Below are 19,248 nucleotides of genomic sequence, written 5' to 3'. Positions count from 1 at the left end.
TTTGATTAGTCTATTTATTGTATCTCCTCAGTTCAGTCAAGCATTGTTCTACAGTACTTTTGTAGCCCTGGTTCAGCTCTACCCACATTTGATCAGTCTATTTTATTGTAGCTCCTCAGTTCAGACAAGCATTGTTCTACAGTACTTTTGTAGCCCTTCTTCAGCTCTACCCACATTATATTAGTCTATTTTATTGTATCTCCTCAGTTCAGACGAGCATTGTTCTACAGTACTTTTGTAGCCCTGGTTCAGCTCCACCCACATTTGATTGGTCTTTTTTATTGTAGCTCCTCAGTTCAGACAAGCATTGTTCTACAGTACTTTTGTAGCCCCAGTTCAGCTCTACAGTCATTTGATCAGTTTATTTTATTGTATCTCCTCATGTTCAGACAAGCATTGTTCTAATGCAATTTGGATGTAACAATTGTTTTCATTGGCTAAAATTTGCCGTCAAATCCACAGTTGACTAGGCGTAACTAAGGAGGGACCAGCCATTTTGAATTGGTGAATCAACAAATGTTCGATTACTACTATATAATCGAAAATAAAACAACACCTACCTCGAATTCGCCGTTTTAATGTAATTTTATCCGAATTTGAAGCGTACAGGTAACGTAATACCGTCCACTTTGCAAGTTTTAATTTGTATGACGTCACGTTTAGCCATGACGTCTTTGTGCCAAAATCATTCATGAAGTTTCGCGGATTTTTTTTATTTGACATATTTAGACATTTTTTAAGTTTTATCGGATTTTTTCTTTTTGTAATGCATTAGAATCGGAATAACAGTACTGTAGTTGAAGAGTTGCCACCGTCAATTTTGATTTGACGGTCGCAAATCTCCGTTTTACTGTCTCCGCTACGCGTCGCCAGTAAAACTGCATTTGCGACCGTCAAATCTACAATTGACGGTGGCAACTCTTCAACTACAGTACTGTTATTCCTTAATTCTACATTATTTTTGTAGCCCTGGTTCAGCTCTACCCACATTTGATGAGTCTATTTTATTGTAACACCTCAGTTCAGACAAGCATTGTTCTACAGTACTTTTGTAGCCCTGGTTCAGCTCTACCCATATTTGATTAGTCTATTTTATTGTATCTCCTCAGTTCAGACAAGCATTGTTCTACAGTACTTTTGTAGCCCTGGTTCAGCTCTACCCATATTTGATTAGTCTATTTTATTGTAGCTCCTCAGTTCAGACAAGCATTGTTCTACAGTACTTTTGTAGCCCTGGTTCAGCTCTACCCACATTTGATTAGTCTATTTATTGTAGCTCCTCAGTTCAGACAAGCATTGTTCTACAGTACTTTTGTAGCCCTGGTTCAGCTCTACCCACATTTGATTGGTCTATTTTATTGTAGCTCCTCAGTTCAGACAAGCATTGTTCTACAGTACTTTTGTAGCCCTGGTTCAGCTCTACCCACATTTGATCAGTTTATTTTATTGTATCTCCTCAGTTCAGACAAGCATTGTTCTACAGTACTTTTGTAGCCCTGGTTCAGCTCTACCCACATTTGATCAGTTTATTTTATTGTATCTCCTCAGTTCAGACAAGCATTGTTCTACAGTACTTTTGTAGCCCTGGTTCAGCTCTACCCACATTTGATTGGTCTATTTTATTGTATCTCCTCAGTTCAGACAAGCATTGTTCTACAGTACTTTTGTAGCCCTGGTTCAGCTCTACCCACATTTGATTGGTCTATTTTATTGTAGCTCCTCAGTTCAGACAAGCATTGTTCTACAGTACTTTTGTAGCCCTGGTTCAGCTCTACCCACATTTGATTGGTCTATTTTATTGTAGCTCCTCAGTTCAGACAAGCATTGTTCTACAGTACTTTTGTAGCCCTGGTTCAGCTCTACCCATATTTGATTAGTCTATTTTATTGTATCTCCTCAGTTCAGACAAGCATTGTTCTACAGTACTTTTGTAGCCCTGGTTTAGCTCTACCCATATTTGATTAGTCTATTTATTGTAGCTCCTCAGTTCAGACAAGCATTGTTCTACAGTACTTTTGTAGCCCTGGTTTAGCTCTACCCACATTTGATTGGTCTATTTTATTGTAGCTCCTCAGTTCAGACAAGCATTGTTCTACAGTACTTTTGTAGCCCAGGTTCAGCTCTACCCACATTTGATTGGTCTATTTTATTGTAGCTCCTCAGTTCAGACAAGCATTGTTCTACAGTACTTTTGTAGCCCTAGTTCATCTCTACAGTCATTTGATTGGTCTATTTTATTGTAGCTCCTCAGTTCAGACAAGCATTGTTCTACAGTACTTTTGTAGCCCTTGTTCAGCTCTACCCACATTATATTAGTCTATTTTATTGTAGCTCCTCAGTTCAGACAAGCATTGTTCTACAGTACTTTTGTAGCCCTGGTTCAGCTCTACCCACATTTGATTAGTCTATTTATTGTAGCTCCTCAGTTCAGACAAGCATTGTTCTACAGTACTTTTGTAGCCCTGGTTTAGCTCTACCCATATTTGATTAGTCTATTTTATTGTAGCTCCTCAGTTCAGACAAGCATTGTTCTACAGTACTTTTGCAGCCCTAGTTCAGCTCTACAGTCCTTTGATCAGTTTATTTTATTGTAGCTCCTCAGTTCAGACAAGCATTGTTCTACATTATTTTTGTAGCCCTGGTTCAGCTCTACCCACATTTGATGAGTCTATTTTATTGTAACACCTCATTTTAGACAAGCATTGTTCTACAGTACTTTTGTAGCCCTGGTTTAGCTCTACCCACATTTGATTGGTCTATATTATTGTAGCTCCTCAGTTCAGACAAGCATTGTTCTACAGTACTTTTGTAGCCCTGGTTTAGCTCTACCCACATTTGATTAGTCTATTTTATTGTATCTCCTCAGTTCAGACAAGCATTGTTCTACAGTACTTTTGTAGCCCTGGTTTAGCTCTACCCATATTTGATTAGTCTATTTTATTGTAGCTCCTCAGTTCAGACAAGCATTGTTCTACAGTACTTTTGTAGCCCTGGTTCAGCTCTACCCATATTTGATTAGTCTATTTTATTGTATCTCCTCAGTTCAGACAAGCATTGTTCTACAGTACTTTTGTAGCCCTGGTTTAGCTCTACCCATATTTGATTAGTCTATTTATTGTAGCTCCTCAGTTCAGACAAGCATTGTTCTACAGTACTTTTGTAGCCCTGGTTTAGCTCTACCCACATTTGATTGGTCTATTTTATTGTAGCTCCTCAGTTCAGACAAGCATTGTTCTACAGTACTTTTGTAGCCCAGGTTCAGCTCTACCCACATTTGATTGGTCTATTTTATTGTAGCTCCTCAGTTCAGACAAGCATTGTTCTACAGTACTTTTGTAGCCCTAGTTCATCTCTACAGTCATTTGATTGGTCTATTTTATTGTAGCTCCTCAGTTCAGACAAGCATTGTTCTACAGTACTTTTGTAGCCCTTGTTCAGCTCTACCCACATTATATTAGTCTATTTTATTGTAGCTCCTCAGTTCAGACAAGCATTGTTCTACAGTACTTTTGTAGCCCTGGTTCAGCTCTACCCACATTTGATTAGTCTATTTATTGTAGCTCCTCAGTTCAGACAAGCATTGTTCTACAGTACTTTTGTAGCCCTGGTTTAGCTCTACCCATATTTGATTAGTCTATTTTATTGTAGCTCCTCAGTTCAGACAAGCATTGTTCTACAGTACTTTTGCAGCCCTAGTTCAGCTCTACAGTCCTTTGATCAGTTTATTTTATTGTAGCTCCTCAGTTCAGACAAGCATTGTTCTACATTATTTTTGTAGCCCTGGTTCAGCTCTACCCACATTTGATGAGTCTATTTTATTGTAACACCTCATTTTAGACAAGCATTGTTCTACAGTACTTTTGTAGCCCTGGTTTAGCTCTACCCACATTTGATTGGTCTATTTTATTGTAGCTCCTCAGTTCAGACAAGCATTGTTCTACAGTACTTTTGTAGCCCTGGTTTAGCTCTACCCACATTTGATTAGTCTATTTTATTGTATCTCCTCAGTTCAGACAAGCATTGTTCTACAGTACTTTTGTAGCCCTGGTTTAGCTCTACCCATATTTGATTAGTCTATTTTATTGTAGCTCCTCAGTTCAGACAAGCATTGTTCTACAGTACTTTTGTAGCCCTGGTTCAGCTCTACCCACATTTGATTAGTCTATTTTATTGTATCTCCTAAGTTCAGACAAGCATTGTTCTACATTACTTTTGTAGCCCTGGTTCAGCTCTACCCACATTTGATTGGTCTATTTTATTGTAGCTCCTCAGTTCAGACAAGCATTGTTCTACAGTACTTTTGTAGCCCTGGTTTAGCTCTACCCACATTTGATTAGTCTATTTTATTGTATCTCCTCAGTTCAGACAAGCATTGTTCTACAGTACTTTTGTAGCCCTGGTTCAGCTCTACCCACATTTGATCAGTCTATTTTATTGTAACACCTCAGTTCAGACAAGCATTGTTCTACAGTACTTTTGTAGCCCTGGTTCAGCTCTACCCACATTTGATGAGTCTATTTTATTGTAGCTCCTCAGTTCAGTCAAGCATTGTTCTACAGTACTTTTGTAGCCCTAGTTCATCTCTACAGTCATTTGATAAGTCTATTTTATTGTTGCTCCTCAGTTCAGACAAGCATTGTTCTACAGTACTTTTGTAGCCCTAGTTCATCTCTACAGTCATTTGATAAGTCTATTTTATTGTATCTCCTCAGTTCAGACAAGCATTGTTCTACAGTACTTTTGTAGCCCTGGTTTAGCTCTACCCATATTTGATTAGTCTATTTTATTGTATCTCCTCAGTTCAGACAAGCATTGTTCTACAGTACTTTTGTAGCCCTGGTTCAGCTCTACCCATATTTGATTGGTCTATTTTATTGTAGCTCCTCAGTTCAGACAAGCATTGTTCTACAGTACTTTTGTAGCCCAGGTTCAGCTCTACCCACATTTGATTGGTCTATTTTATTGTAGCTCCTCAGTTCAGACAAGCATTGTTCTACAGTACTTTTGTAGCCCTGGTTCAGCTCTACCCACATTTGATTGGTCTATTTTATTGTAGCTCCTCAGTTCAGACAAGCATTGTTCTACAGTACTTTTGTAGCCCTGGTTTAGCTCTACCCACATTTGATTAGTCTATTTTATTGTATCTCCTCAGTTCAGACAAGCATTGTTCTACAGTACTTTTGTAGACCTGGTTCAGCTCTACCCACATTTGATTGGTCTATTTTATTGTAGCTCCTCAGTTCAGACAAGCATTGTTCTACAGTACTTTTGTAGCCCTGGTTCAGCTCTACCCACATTTGATTGGTCTATTTTATTGTAGCTCCTCAGTTCAGACAAGCATTGTTCTACAGTACTTTTGTAGCCCTGGTTTAGCTCTACCCATATTTGATTAGTCTATTTTATTGTATCTCCTCAGTTCAGACAAGCATTGTTCTACAGTACTTTTGTAGCCCTGGTTCAGCTCTACCCACATTTGATTGGTCTATTTTATTGTAGCTCCTCAGTTCAGACAAGCATTGTTCTACAGTACTTTTGTAGCCCTGGTTTAGCTCTACCCATATTTGATTAGTCTATTTTATTGTATCTCCTCAGTTCAGACAAGCATTGTTCTACAGTACTTTTGTAGCCCTGGTTCAGCTCTACCCACATTTGATTGGTCTATTTTATTGTAGCTCCTCAGTTCAGACAAGCATTGTTCTACAGTACTTTTGTAGCCCTGGTTCAGCTCTACCCACATTTGATGAGTCTATTTTATTGTAGCTCCTCAGTTCAGTCAAGCATTGTTCTACAGTACTTTTGTAGCCCTAGTTCATCTCTACAGTCATTTGATAAGTCTATTTTATTGTAGCTCCTCAGTTCAGACAAGCATTGTTCTACAGTACTTTTGTAGCCCTGGTTCAGCTCTACCCACATTTGATGAGTCTTTTTATTGTAGCTCCTCAGTTCAGACAAGCATTGTTCTACAGTACTTTTGTAGCCCTGGTTTAGCTCTACCCATATTTGATTAGTCTATTTTATTGTAGCTCCTCAGTTCAGACAAGCATTGTTCTACAGTACTTTTGCAGCCCTAGTTCAGCTCTACAGTCCTTTGATCAGTTTATTTTATTGTAGCTCCTCAGTTCAGACAAGCATTGTTCTACATTATTTTTGTAGCCCTGGTTCAGCTCTACCCACATTTGATGAGTCTATTTTATTGTAACACCTCATTTTAGACAAGCATTGTTCTACAGTACTTTTGTAGCCCAGGTTCAGCTCTACCCACATTTGATTAGTCTATTTTATTGTATCTCCTCAGTTCAGACAAGCATTGTTCTACAGTACTTTTGTAGCCCTGGTTTAGCTCTACCCATATTTGATTAGTCTATTTTATTGTAGCTCCTCAGTTCAGACAAGCATTGTTCTACAGTACTTTTGTAGCCCTGGTTCAGCTCTACCCACATTTGATTAGTCTATTTTATTGTATCTCCTAAGTTCAGACAAGCATTGTTCTACAGTACTTTTGTAGCCCTGGTTCAGCTCTACCCACCTTTGATTGGTCTATTTTATTGTAGCTCCTCAGTTCAGACAAGCATTGTTCTACAGTACTTTTGTAGCCCTGGTTTAGCTCTACCCACATTTGATTAGTCTATTTTATTGTATCTCCTCAGTTCAGACAAGCATTGTTCTACAGTACTTTTGTAGCCCTGGTTCAGCTCTACCCACATTTGATCAGTCTATTTTATTGTAACACCTCAGTTCAGACAAGCATTGTTCTACAGTACTTTTGTAGCCCTGGTTCAGCTCTACCCACATTTGATGAGTCTATTTTATTGTAGCTCCTCAGTTCAGTCAAGCATTGTTCTACAGTACTTTTGTAGCCCTAGTTCATCTCTACAGTCATTTGATAAGTCTATTTTATTGTAGCTCCTCAGTTCAGACAAGCATTGTTCTACAGTACTTTTGTAGCCCTAGTTCATCTCTACAGTCATTTGATAAGTCTATTTTATTGTATCTCCTCAGTTCAGACAAGCATTGTTCTACAGTACTTTTGTAGCCCTGGTTTAGCTCTATCCATATTTGATTAGTCTATTTTATTGTATCTCCTCAGTTCAGACAAGCATTGTTCTACAGTACTTTTGTAGCCCTGGTTCAGCTCTACCCATATTTGATTGGTCTATTTTATTGTAGCTCCTCAGTTCAGACAAGCATTGTTCTACAGTACTTTTGTAGCCCAGGTTCAGCTCTACCCACATTTGATTGGTCTATTTTATTGTAGCTCCTCAGTTCAGACAAGCATTGTTCTACAGTACTTTTGTAGCCCTGGTTCAGCTCTACCCACATTTGATTGGTCTATTTTATTGTAGCTCCTCAGTTCAGACAAGCATTGTTCTACAGTACTTTTGTAGCCCTGGTTTAGCTCTACCCACATTTGATTAGTCTATTTTATTGTATCTCCTCAGTTCAGACAAGCATTGTTCTACAGTACTTTTGTAGCCCTAGTTCATCTCTACAGTCATTTGATAAGTCTATTTTATTGTATCTCCTCAGTTCAGACAAGCATTGTTCTACAGTACTTTTGTAGCCCTAGTTCATCTCTACAGTCATTTGATAAGTCTATTTTATTGTAGCTCCTCAGTTCAGACAAGCATTGTTCTACAGTACTTTTGTAGCCCTGGTTCAGCTCTACCCACATTTGATCAGTTTATTTTATTGTAGCTCCTCAGTTCAGACAAGCATTGTTCTACAGTACTTTTGTAGCCCTGGTTCAGCTCTACCCACATTTGATTGGTCTATTTTATTGTAGCTCCTCAGTTCAGACAAGCATTTTTCTACAGTACTTTTGTAGCCCTGGTTCAGCTCTACCCACATTTGATTGGTCTATTTTATTGTAGCTCCTCAGTTCAGACAAGCATTGTTCTACAGTACTTTTGTAGCCCTGGTTCAGCTCTACCCACATTTGATGAGTCTATTTTATTGTAGCTCCTCAGTTCAGTCAAGCATTGTTCTACAGTACTTTTGTAGCCCTAGTTCATCTCTACAGTCATTTGATCAGTCTATTTTATTGTAGCTCCTCAGTTCAGACAAGCATTGTTCTACAGTACTTTTGTAGCCCTGGTTTAGCTCTACCCATATTTGATTAGTCTATTTTATTGTATCTCCTCAGTTCAGACAAGCATTGTTCTACAGTACTTTTGTAGCCCTGGTTCAGCTCTACCCACATTTGATCAGTTTATTTTATTGTAGCTCCTCAGTTCAGACAAGCATTGTTCTACAGTACTTTTGTAGCCCTGGTTCAGCTCTACCCACATTTGATTGGTCTATTTTATTGTAGCTCCTCAGTTCAGTCAAGCATTGTTCTACAGTACTTTTGTAGCCCTGGTTCAGCTCTACCCACATTTGATTGGTCTATTTTATTGTAGCTCCTCAGTTCAGACAAGCATTGTTCTACAGTACTTTTGTAGCCCTGGTTCAGCTCTACCCACATTTGATCAGTCTATTTTATTGTATCTCCTCAGTTCAGACAAGCATTGTTCTACAGTACTTTTGTAGCCCTGGTTCAGCTCTACCCACATTTGATCAGTCTATTTTATTGTATCTCCTCAGTTCAGACAAGCATTGTTCTACAGTACTTTTGTAGCCCTGGTTCAGCTCTACCCACATTTGATTGGTCTATTTTATTGTAGCTCCTCAGTTCAGACAAGCATTGTTCTACAGTACTTTTGTAGCCCTGGTTCAGCTCTACCCACATTTGATCAGTCTATTTTATTGTATCTCCTCAGTTCAGACAAGCATTGTTCTACAGTACTTTTGTAGCCCTTGTTCAGCTCTACCCACCTTTGATTGGTCTATTTTATTGTATCTCCTCAGTTCAGACAAGCATTGTTCTACAGTACTTTTGAAGCCCTGGTTCAGCTCTACCCACATTTGATTGGTCTATTTTATTGTATCTCCTCAGTTCAGACAAGCATTGTTCTACAGTACTTTTGTAGCCCTGGTTTAGCTCTACCCACATTTGATTAGTCTATTTTATTGTATCTCCTCAGTTCAGACAAGCATTGTTCTACAGTACTTTTGTAGCCCTGGTTCAGCTCTACCCATATTTGATTAGTCTATTTTATTGTAGCTCCTCAGTTCAGACAAGCATTGTTCTACAGTACTTTTGTAGCCCAGGTTCAGCTCTACCCATATTTGATTAGTCTATTTATTGTAGCTCCTCAGTTCAGACAAGCATTGTTCTACAGTACTTTTGTAGCCCTGGTTTAGCTCTACCTACATTTGATTAGTCTATTTATTGTAGCTCCTCAGTTCAGACAAGCATTGTTCTACAGTACTTTTGTAGCCCTGGTTCAGCTCTACCCATATTTGATTGGTCTATTTTATTGTAGCTCCTCAGTTCAGACAAGCATTGTTCTACAGTACTTTTGTAGCCCTGGTTCAGCTCTACCCACATTTTATTGGTCTATTTTATTGTATCTCCTCAGTTGAGACAAGCATTGTTCTACAGTACTTTTGTAGCCCTAGTTCAATTCTACCCACATTTGATTGGTCTATTTTATTGTAGCTCCTCAGTTCAGACAAGCATTGTTCTACAGTACTTTTGTAGCCCTAGTTCAATTCTACCCACATTTGATTGGTCTATTTTATTGTAGCTCCTCAGTTCAGACAAGCATTGTTCTACAGTACTTTTGTAGCCCTGGTTTAGCTCTACCCACATTTGATTAGTCTATTTTATTGTATCTCCTCAGTTCAGACAAGCATTGTTCTACAGTACTTTTGTAGCCCTAGTTCAATTCTACCCACATTTGATCAGTCTATTTTATTGTACTGTGGATTCATTTTTTTTCGTGGGTATCAATATTCGTGGATTGCTGAAAACTTGCATATTCGTGGATATTGGATTTCGTGGTTTTGTCAATCTCTGTATACAAACCTACTGAAAAAATGATATTCGTTAACATTGGATTTCGTGGTTCCACTTTACCCACGAAATCCACGAAAATTGGTATCCAACGAATAATAATGAATCCACAGTATCTCCTCAGTTCAGACAAGCATTGTTCTACAGTACTTTTGTAGCCCTGGTTCAGCTCTACCCACATTTGATCAGTCTATTTTATTGTATCTCCTCAGTTCAGACAAGCATTGTTCTACAGTACTTTTGTAGCCCTGGTTCAGCTCTACCCACATTTGATTGGTCTATTTTATTGTAGCTCCTCAGTTCAGACAAGCATTGTTCTACAGTACTTTTGTAGCCCTGGTTCAGCTCTACCCACGTTTGATAAGTCTATTTTATTGTATCTCCTCAGTTCAGACAAGCATTGTTCTACAGTACTTTTGTAGCCCTGGTTTAGCTCTACCCATATTTGATTAGTCTATTTTATTGTATCTCCTCAGTTCAGACAAGCATTGTTCTACAGTACTTTTGAAGCCCTGGTTCAGCTCTACCCACATTTGATAAGTCTATTTTATTGTAGCTCCTCAGTTCAGACAAGCATTGTTCTACAGTACTTTTGTAGCCCTAGTTCATCTCTACCCACATTTGATTGGTCTATTTTTTTGTAGCTCCTCAGTTCAGACAAGCATTGTTCCACAGTACTTTTGTAGCCCTGGTTCAGCTCTACCCATATTTGATTAGTCTATTTACCGGTATTGTAGCTCCTCAGTTCAGACAAGCATTGTTCTACAGTACTTTTGTAGCCCTGGTTTAGCTCTACCCACATTTGATAAGTCTATTTTATTGTAGCTCCTCAGTTCAGACAAGCATTGTTCTACAGTACTTTTGTAGCCCTGGTTTAGCTCTACCCACATTTGATTGGTCTATTTTATTGTAGCTCCTCAGTTCAGACAAGCATTGTTCTACAGTACTTTTGCAGCCCTAGTTCAGCTCTACAGTCCTTTGATCAGTGGATTCAACAGAGATTATTGTGGTGGAGAAAGGTAAATATTTAAGTCATTTAAGAATCAATAATATTTCATTGTATGAACACAACATTTGATTATTGATTTGATGTCTTTATGTCATTGATAACAATCGAAATATTTTTGTTGCACCATGTGTATTATTTAAAGTATTTCCTAGAATACATCAGATTCTTTGGGATTGTGTAAGGCTAAGCTTTAGAGCGTTAAACGGCATGAATAATTGTAATATTTGAATAATATAAATAAAATGCAGAGTATAGTATATATTAAAGCTGAAGCCAACAAAATCTTTAAACTACAAGAATTAAGAATTTAGCTTATAAAAATATTATAATTTTTTTTAGTATGCTAGTGATCCAGCACAGATTTCCTGTTCAGAGTTGGAGACTTTAAATGAAAATACAAGTAGGGCATTCATACAGTGTCAGTTTCCATGGGGACAAGATAATGTTGAGGAAATTATCAGTAGGGGAAGTAACCCAGTCAGTGACCTTCAGGAGACCACAAAAGTTAAATTACAAGTAAGATAGGAAACTACATAGGAAACTTCATATAAAATAACATGTTAATATGAAACAGGAAACTATATATACCAAATAGATAAGTAAATTAAAATCTGAAACTACAGATACAAGATAATAAATAAGTATACCACTACTAGTCTGTATGGAGTTGGAGGATAAATTTTAAGAGGTTTACAAGCCAAAAATCTTTGACAAATTCAAATCTTTCTCTTCCACCATAACATCATTACATAGTTGTAAATAAATTACATGTGTAATTACATTGTTGTAAATAAATTACATGTATTATTACATTGTTGTAAATAAATTACACTACAAATGTTTATAAAATTGTTGTTAATAAATTACATGTACAAATGTATATGGGAGGGTAAAACATGTCAGGAAACATGCTTAACCCCACCACATTCTGTATGTGCTTGTCTCAAGTCAGAAGCCTGTAATTAAGTAGTTTATATTTGTTTGAATTGTTTTACATTTGTCACTTTGGTGCCTTTTATAACTGACTATGTGCTATGGTTTTTATACGACCGCAAATTTTGAAAAAATTTTCGTCGTATATTGCTATCACGTTGGCGTCGTCGTCTGCGTCGTCGTCGTCGTCGTCGTCCGAATACTTTTAGTTTTCGCACTCTAACTTTAGTAAAAGTGAATAGAAATCTATGAAATTTTAACACAAGGTTTATGACCATAAAAGGAAGGCTGGTATTGATTTTGGGAGTTTTGGTCCCAACATTTTAGGAATTAGGGGCCAAAAAGGGCCCAAATAAGCATTTTCTTAGTTTTCGCACTATAACTTTAGTTTAAGTTAATAGAAATCTATGAAATTTTGACACAAGGTTTATGACCACAAAAGAAAGGTATGGATTGATTTTGGGAGTATTGGTTTCAACAGTTTAGGAATTAGGGGCCAAAAAAGGGCCCAAATAAGCATTATTCTTGGTTTTCGCACAATAACTTTAGTTAAAGTGAATAGAAATCAATGAAATTTAAACACAATGTTTATGACCACAAAAGAAAGGTTGGTATTGATTTTGGGAGTTTCGGTCCCAACAGTTTAGGAATTAGGGGCCAAAAAGGGACCCAAATAAGCATTTTTCTTGGTTTTCGCACCATAGCGTTAGTATAAGTAAATAGAAATCTATGAAATTTAAACATAAGGTTTATGACTATAAAAGGAAGGTTGGTATTGATTTTGGGAGTTTTGGTCCCAACAGTTAAGGAAAAAGGGGCCCAAAGGGTCCAAAATTAAACTTTGTTTGATTTCATCAAAATTGAATAATTGGGGTTCTTTAATATGCCGAATCTAACTGTGTATGTAGATTCTTAATTTTTGGTCCCGTTTTCAAATTGGTCTACATTAAGGTCCAAAGGGTCCAAAATTAAACTTAGTTTGATTTTAACAAAAATTGAAACCTTGGGGTTCTTTGATATGCTGAATCTAAAAATGTACTTAGATTTTTGATTATTGGCCCAGTTTTCAAGTTGGCCCAAATCGGGGTCCAAAATTAAACATTGTTTGATTTCATCAAAAATTGAATAATTGGGGTTCTTTGATATGCCAAATCTAACTGTGTATGTAGATTCTTAATTTTTGGCTCAGTTTTAAAATTGGTCTAAATTAAAGTGCAAAGGGTCCAAAATTAAACTAAGTTTGATTTTAACAAAAATTAAATTCTTGGGCCTCTTTGATATGCTGAATCTAAACATGTACTTAGATTTTTGATTATGGGCCCAGTTTTCAAGTTGGTCCAAATCAGGATCAAAAATTATTATATTAAGTATTGTGCAATAGCAAGTCTTTTCAATTGCACAGTATTGTGCAATGGCAAGAAATATCTAATTTCACAATATTGTGAAATAGCAATTTTTTTTTTAATTAAGAGTTATCTTTCTTTGTCCAGTATAGTAAGCAAGAAATATCTGCAAGAATTTTTTTTAATTGGAGTTATCTTTCTTTGTCCAGAATCAACTTAAATCTTTGTTATATACAATATACAATGTATATTCACTTTTTACTACCAACTGGTAAATTTAAATAATCTTTACCATTCAGTGATAACAAGCAGTTTTTTTACATCTTAATATTTTATGATGTATTTAAATGAGTAGTAATTGTTGCAAACTCCATTAGAATATTTTAATTGAAATTAGTTTTGGAATAAGGGAAAGGGGGATGTGAATAAAAAATTGGGTTCAATTTTTCTCATTTGAAATTTCATAAATAAAAAGAAAATTTCTTCAAACATTTTTTTGAGAGGATTAATATTCAACAGCATAGTGAATTGCTCTAAGAGAAAACAAAAATTTTAAGTTCATTTGAATACATTCATTCTGTGTCAGAAACCTATGCTGTGTCAACTATTTAATCACAATCCAAATTTAGAGTGGAATCCAGCTTGAATGTTGTGTCCATACTTGCCCCAACCGTTCAGGGTTCAACCTCTGCGGTCGTATAAAGCTACGCCCTGCGGAGCATCTGGTTGCTCATTGTTAAATGGCGTACAGTGAACTATAGCTGTAAACTTCTGTAATTTGGTGTCTGTTGGAGAGTTGTCTCATTATAAATCATACCACATCTTCATATTTTTATAATCACATTGTTGTAATTAAATTACAAGCCAGAAATCCACTTGTATTTTTGTCTATCTGATGAGTTAAGCCTTTTTCAACTGATTTTCATAGTTCTTATGTTGTACTGTTATAACTGTCCCAGGTTATGGGGAGGGTTGGGATCCCGCTAACATGTTTAACCCCACCACATTATTTATGCATGTGCCTGTCCGAAGTAAGGAGCCTGTAATTCAGTGGTTGTCGTTTGTTTAGGTGTTACATATTTGTTTTTCGTTCATTTTTTTTTACATAAATAAGGCCGTTAAATTTCTCATTTGAATTGTTTTACATTGTCTTATCTAGGCCTTTTGTAGCTGACTATAATGTATGGACTTTGCTCATTGTTGAAGGCTGTATGGTGACCTATTGTTGTTAATGTCTGTGTCATTTTGGTATCTTGTGGACAGTTGGTCCGAGAACACCATTGTCGTCCCTTGATTTTCGTTGTTCACAAATATAGTCCCTAGTGTTGACAGTGGGTTACTTGCCATTAATTTTTATACCCCTTCCAAATTTATTTCTCCATGTTTAATGCCTCAAATTGCAAATAAGGGGATAAAATTACACTGTAAAAAAATTTGGGTCCAGAATTTTAAAGGAAAGTAGTGATTTGGTCCAGCTGAAAAAGGTTGAAAATGAGTACTTCAGAAGCTGTCAAAAGATTTCAAGACACCCTAAACATAAAATTGTCCATATTTTGAGTTAGAGGCGATGAAGTTTTCTATAATTTTGATATAATTTGTCCCAAAAGTAGTACAACACACTGTAAAAGTTTCTTTGAGAAAGCGCAGGTGGGATTTTTTTTATTTTCATTTATGTTCTAAAAGAAATGCACTACGAATTAATTGTGTTCTCGGACCAGTTGTCTCATTGACGTTCATACCACATCTTTATCATTATCATTTTTATCATTATAAATTCAATTTTCATTGCAATTATCTAGAGTTTGATTTTTTTCAAAATATCTTAGCAATCAGAAACCTCACAATAAATATAGAGACTTGATTTTAGACTGAGGATTTATGAATGAAATTAAAATTCAATTATCAGTTAGATAGCAACAAAATTGCATAAAAAAACACATTAAAAACATGATATTGTTGTGGGTTTTTTTTTCAGTGTGCAAATGGAAATAAAAGTTACACCCCTCATTTGATAGAGTGTAGTACAGTATTAGAACATTGTCTGATGGCTTGTTTATGTGATGCTTATACAGAAAGTACAGCTCAAACAGGAAAGAAATCTCTACCTACTGAGGTATAGTGTTGGAACAAATCATAAAACAGTTAATAATCAAAAGTTTGAAATAGGATTGTGAACCTTTTTGGATTCTGAAATGTCTGTCCACTTAATCTAGCATCAACGGTGTATCAATTGTGATTCACTGAGAAAGGAGTAGGTCCAGTAAGAGCCCTTTTTGGCCTCAAAATATAGCAGTTTTATAAAATTGATAAAATGTAAACTTTTAGTTATTTATTGACCAAAGAGTGCTTCTGCTACATAAATATGGGCTATTTTTGACTATTTTAAAATGAACATATATCGGGCACTGGCATCTTAAAGTCATGCTAAATTACTGAATTCTTCACAATTCTAGCATTTTAGTTAAATTTTAGACGTTTTTTGTGTAAAACAAAAGTGGCCGCAATTGTGTTCATCCTTTAATGGCTTTATATTGAAATGGAAGTTGTATTTTATGATAATAAATCTCATATATAAAGGTTGAGGATGAACACGGATGCTGCCAATTTCATTTTTGACAAAAACCATCTGAAAATTGACATTTTTCGGCATATTTGGTTGATTTTTTTCATATTTGAGATTGAATCAGATCGTTTTTAATGACTAAATCAGTTCAAATCTTTCACATGAACTAATTAATTCAAATGAAATAGACACTGTTTGAAAAGTGGTCAAAATCTTTTGTCAGATAAACCTGAAATTTGAGGCCGAAATTACCGGACCTACTCCTTTAGTTTACAGTGTAATAATTCAAAATTTTGAAAGTTTTAAGATCTTACAATCCGAATGGCTGACCTAATTTTTTTTTCAAAATCACAAATTTATGAAAATAATCAGGATTTTTTCTTTGTCATTGAACTGCTTAAAAAATATCTCTAAATCCAATTCATTTTCAAACTAAAGAGAATTTAGCATGTATACTATTGCTACAATAAGAATAGTTTGTCATAGTGTTGTTGAGGTCATACCCAGTCCCTATATAATAGTTTGTTGAAAGTTTTTTAGGGCACCAAATTAACATTCATAGAAAGCATATTTATATTAAAGCTGGCAATTGCCTTTCAAGCTGTTCAGACTCATTTGAGCCTTTTTATTTTAGGTTATGTAATTTATTTGATGTGTACAGTGTCAGAAACATTATGATTTTTCTTTGCAAAAGCATTTTAATGAGAAATAAAAAAATATCACCGGTGAATATTTTCTTCCCTCAGAAATTAAACTTGCATCCAAAGATTGCTCCATACAAGTTGTCAATAGTCAGTTCATCTAAATCAAGATCAAATGAAATACAGGAAGTTGCATCATATCTAAATAAAGATTTAAGGAATGCTGGGATTGATGTATTTCATGCAAAAGATTCCCTCTCAGTTGAAGATCAGTTTATAAGGTATTTATGTTTTGTTTTCATGGCTTTTATTCTGTCTTTTTTTAACTAATGTTTTTATAGACTAATAGTAGGAGATAATTGTGTTTATACTTTAAGGTGTTCTTCAGAAAACTGCTTCTGTAGACATTAACTTTGTTGTTTCAGAGCCAGAATCCTCAAGCCCTTTGTTCTGATTTTTGTTTGCTTTTGTTTTATATATTTGCTTAGCTTTTGTCAGGGGGCCAGTTAAAGCAAATTTGCTTTTCCTTTCCTTTAGCTTGCTTGCTTTAATTTATGTATATAAAAAAGATATGGTATGATTGCCAATGAGACAACTATCCACAAAAGACCAAAAATGACACAAACATAAACAACTATAGGTAACCATACAATGAGCAAAGCCGATACCGCATGTTTGTTTAGCTATTATATTGTGCATGTGTTGTTTTTGTATGTGTAGTTTGTCAAATGTGCTTATAATTTGTTATTTGTTATTTTTTTTAAATATCATGTTGGTTAAGACATGTAAGAGCTCTACAGAGCTCATGTTTTATTTGTTAAAATTTACTTACTTTACTTACTAACTTACTTACTTTCTATATACTAGTCTGTATAAATTTAAAGCACATCTATCCAAGATTACATTGAAATTACATTTATTCATAGAGTACTCAAAATCATTGATTTAGTCATTGATAAAAACCATCAAATTAATATTAAACTAAATACAAATTTCTATTAACTTGTAAAGCTAAAATTTTGAAACCAGGGTAACAATGGTGTTTTTTTCTAAAAATATTGAATTTAGAACTAATATGTAAAAATGTGTTCACAGTAAGAATTTCCTGAGCTTTTTGTTTCACCGATTGAGACACAATAATAATCATGACTTTGATCAAAATGGAAAGAAGAATTTTAATAACTATTTGTTTTTATTAGAAATGATATGATGGGCCTGCCATACACTGCTATTCTAAGTGAAGGGACATTAGATTCAGGAACCATTGAACTTAGAAATAAAGATACTACATTAAAGGTATGACAATATTACTCGGTTATATGTTATATATGGATTCCACATGGCATAGAGTGTGATATGATATTAATCCACTTGAGACAGTTATATATTTAAAATTTATGGAATCTGTTACACTAATGATTTAGAGACAACTGTCGCATTTTTTGTTATTTTAAAAACCTCACAAAATCAGTATATAAATGTAAATATATTATGCCTCTTTTCTCATCTCTGCTTTTCAGTATACTGTCTTCAATAAAAGACAAGTGTCTAGGCAATTTGTTAAATGCAGTCACAAAATTGCAATTGGTTTAAAACAGTAATTTGAAATCCCTTGATCTTTATCAGTATAATAACAAAGGGTAAAAATAATAATGTACAGTATAAAAACTCTATTATTAGAGTCAACAAAAACAAGAGAATGTTGAATCAAATAAGGATACACAGGAACTGGAAGAAGGCTTTGTTTGCTTCATCCGAAGAAACATAGGTAAAATAATGCTCAAGGTAACTGGCTGCATCTGAGAAAAACAAGAGATTGTTGTATTAAATGAGGATAGACAGGTACTGGAAGTAGGCTCTGTTTACTTCAATCCACCAAAACAAAGGTCAAAGAATGCTTATTGGCAGCAAAATCATAAACATCGGGAAAAAACAAGATGTTGCACAATAATTAAAGATAATTTGTTTTCCAAATTTCACGTAACAAATTTTGTGTGTGTGATTGTGTTTTAAAAAGAACTCAAAAAATCAAATCTGGATATGAACCCTAGATACACATGTATGTGTTCGGACAAAAACTGCATGTCAACTTTATTTTGCACCGAAACCTTGCCACTAATGCCAAAATATACAAGAAGCAAAATTTATAACACCAAATAAAGGTTTATATTAATAATTTAATAAATGCATATAAACTTTAAATTCTATTTGTTTTCTTATTTCAGGAAAAAATTCACTTGACACAGCTGAAAGAGATTATTTTAAAGAACATTGACTTCTGACAGGGGAGATAAAAAAATAAACTTACATGCTCAAGTTAGAAATAATCTATTTTGTACAGAACATTGGTCGAGAGAAGAAGTTATAACATGTATAGCCATGTAACATAGAATGTCAATTCCGCATACAACGGAGTATTCTTAATGCCTGCATTTATGATTTCACTTTTGTTAAAGGCACAGTAATGGTATTTATTAATGCAATTTCAGATATCACTGCTAATGAATAATGTGATCAGAATTAAGACAGCAGTTTGTTATTAACATTATACTGATTCCGTTGTATTTGTCATAATAAGTAACCTTAAAAAAATCATTATTCCTATTTTGTGAAAATATGTTATTTGCTATATATGTACAATTATGTCTTTAAAATGTCTGGTTACTGAAATACACATAATTGAGTTTTTGTAAGATAAACAATTAAGTCATTCAACATACTGATATTATTCAAGTTACCATAATTATAGTGTGTTTTACTATTCTTTTGAAACTGTTGATTTAAAAATAGAAATGATAATATTAGATAGTGTTACTCACCAACATAAGCCAATCTGCTGAACAAATTATTGTCTTTCTTTT

At 35.0% G+C, this 19,248-nt stretch overlaps 1 protein-coding gene across 2 annotated transcripts in view; it reads left to right on the top strand.

Moving 5' to 3' along the window:
• Window positions 1–18,671, top strand: part of LOC134726036 (DNA polymerase subunit gamma-2, mitochondrial-like) — a 34,683-nt gene extending 16,012 nt beyond the window's left edge. For both annotated transcript variants that reach the window (XM_063590404.1, XM_063590406.1), the window contains exons 6-11: window positions 10,812–10,917; window positions 11,247–11,423; window positions 15,159–15,296; window positions 16,493–16,668; window positions 17,587–17,683; window positions 18,613–18,671. In XM_063590404.1, coding sequence (XP_063446474.1) covers window positions 10,812–10,917; window positions 11,247–11,423; window positions 15,159–15,296; window positions 16,493–16,668; window positions 17,587–17,683; window positions 18,613–18,669 — 751 coding nt within the window. In that variant the 3' untranslated portion in view covers window positions 18,670–18,671. The remainder of the gene's footprint in view (window positions 1–10,811; window positions 10,918–11,246; window positions 11,424–15,158; window positions 15,297–16,492; window positions 16,669–17,586; window positions 17,684–18,612) is intronic.
• Window positions 18,672–19,248: the final 577 nt, after the last annotated feature.

This window comes from Mytilus trossulus, chromosome 7, assembly GCF_036588685.1.
Source record: "Mytilus trossulus isolate FHL-02 chromosome 7, PNRI_Mtr1.1.1.hap1, whole genome shotgun sequence".
Classification (NCBI taxonomy): Eukaryota; Metazoa; Mollusca; class Bivalvia; order Mytilida; family Mytilidae; genus Mytilus; species Mytilus trossulus.
This window is presented reverse-complemented; position numbering and strand designations above follow the sequence as displayed.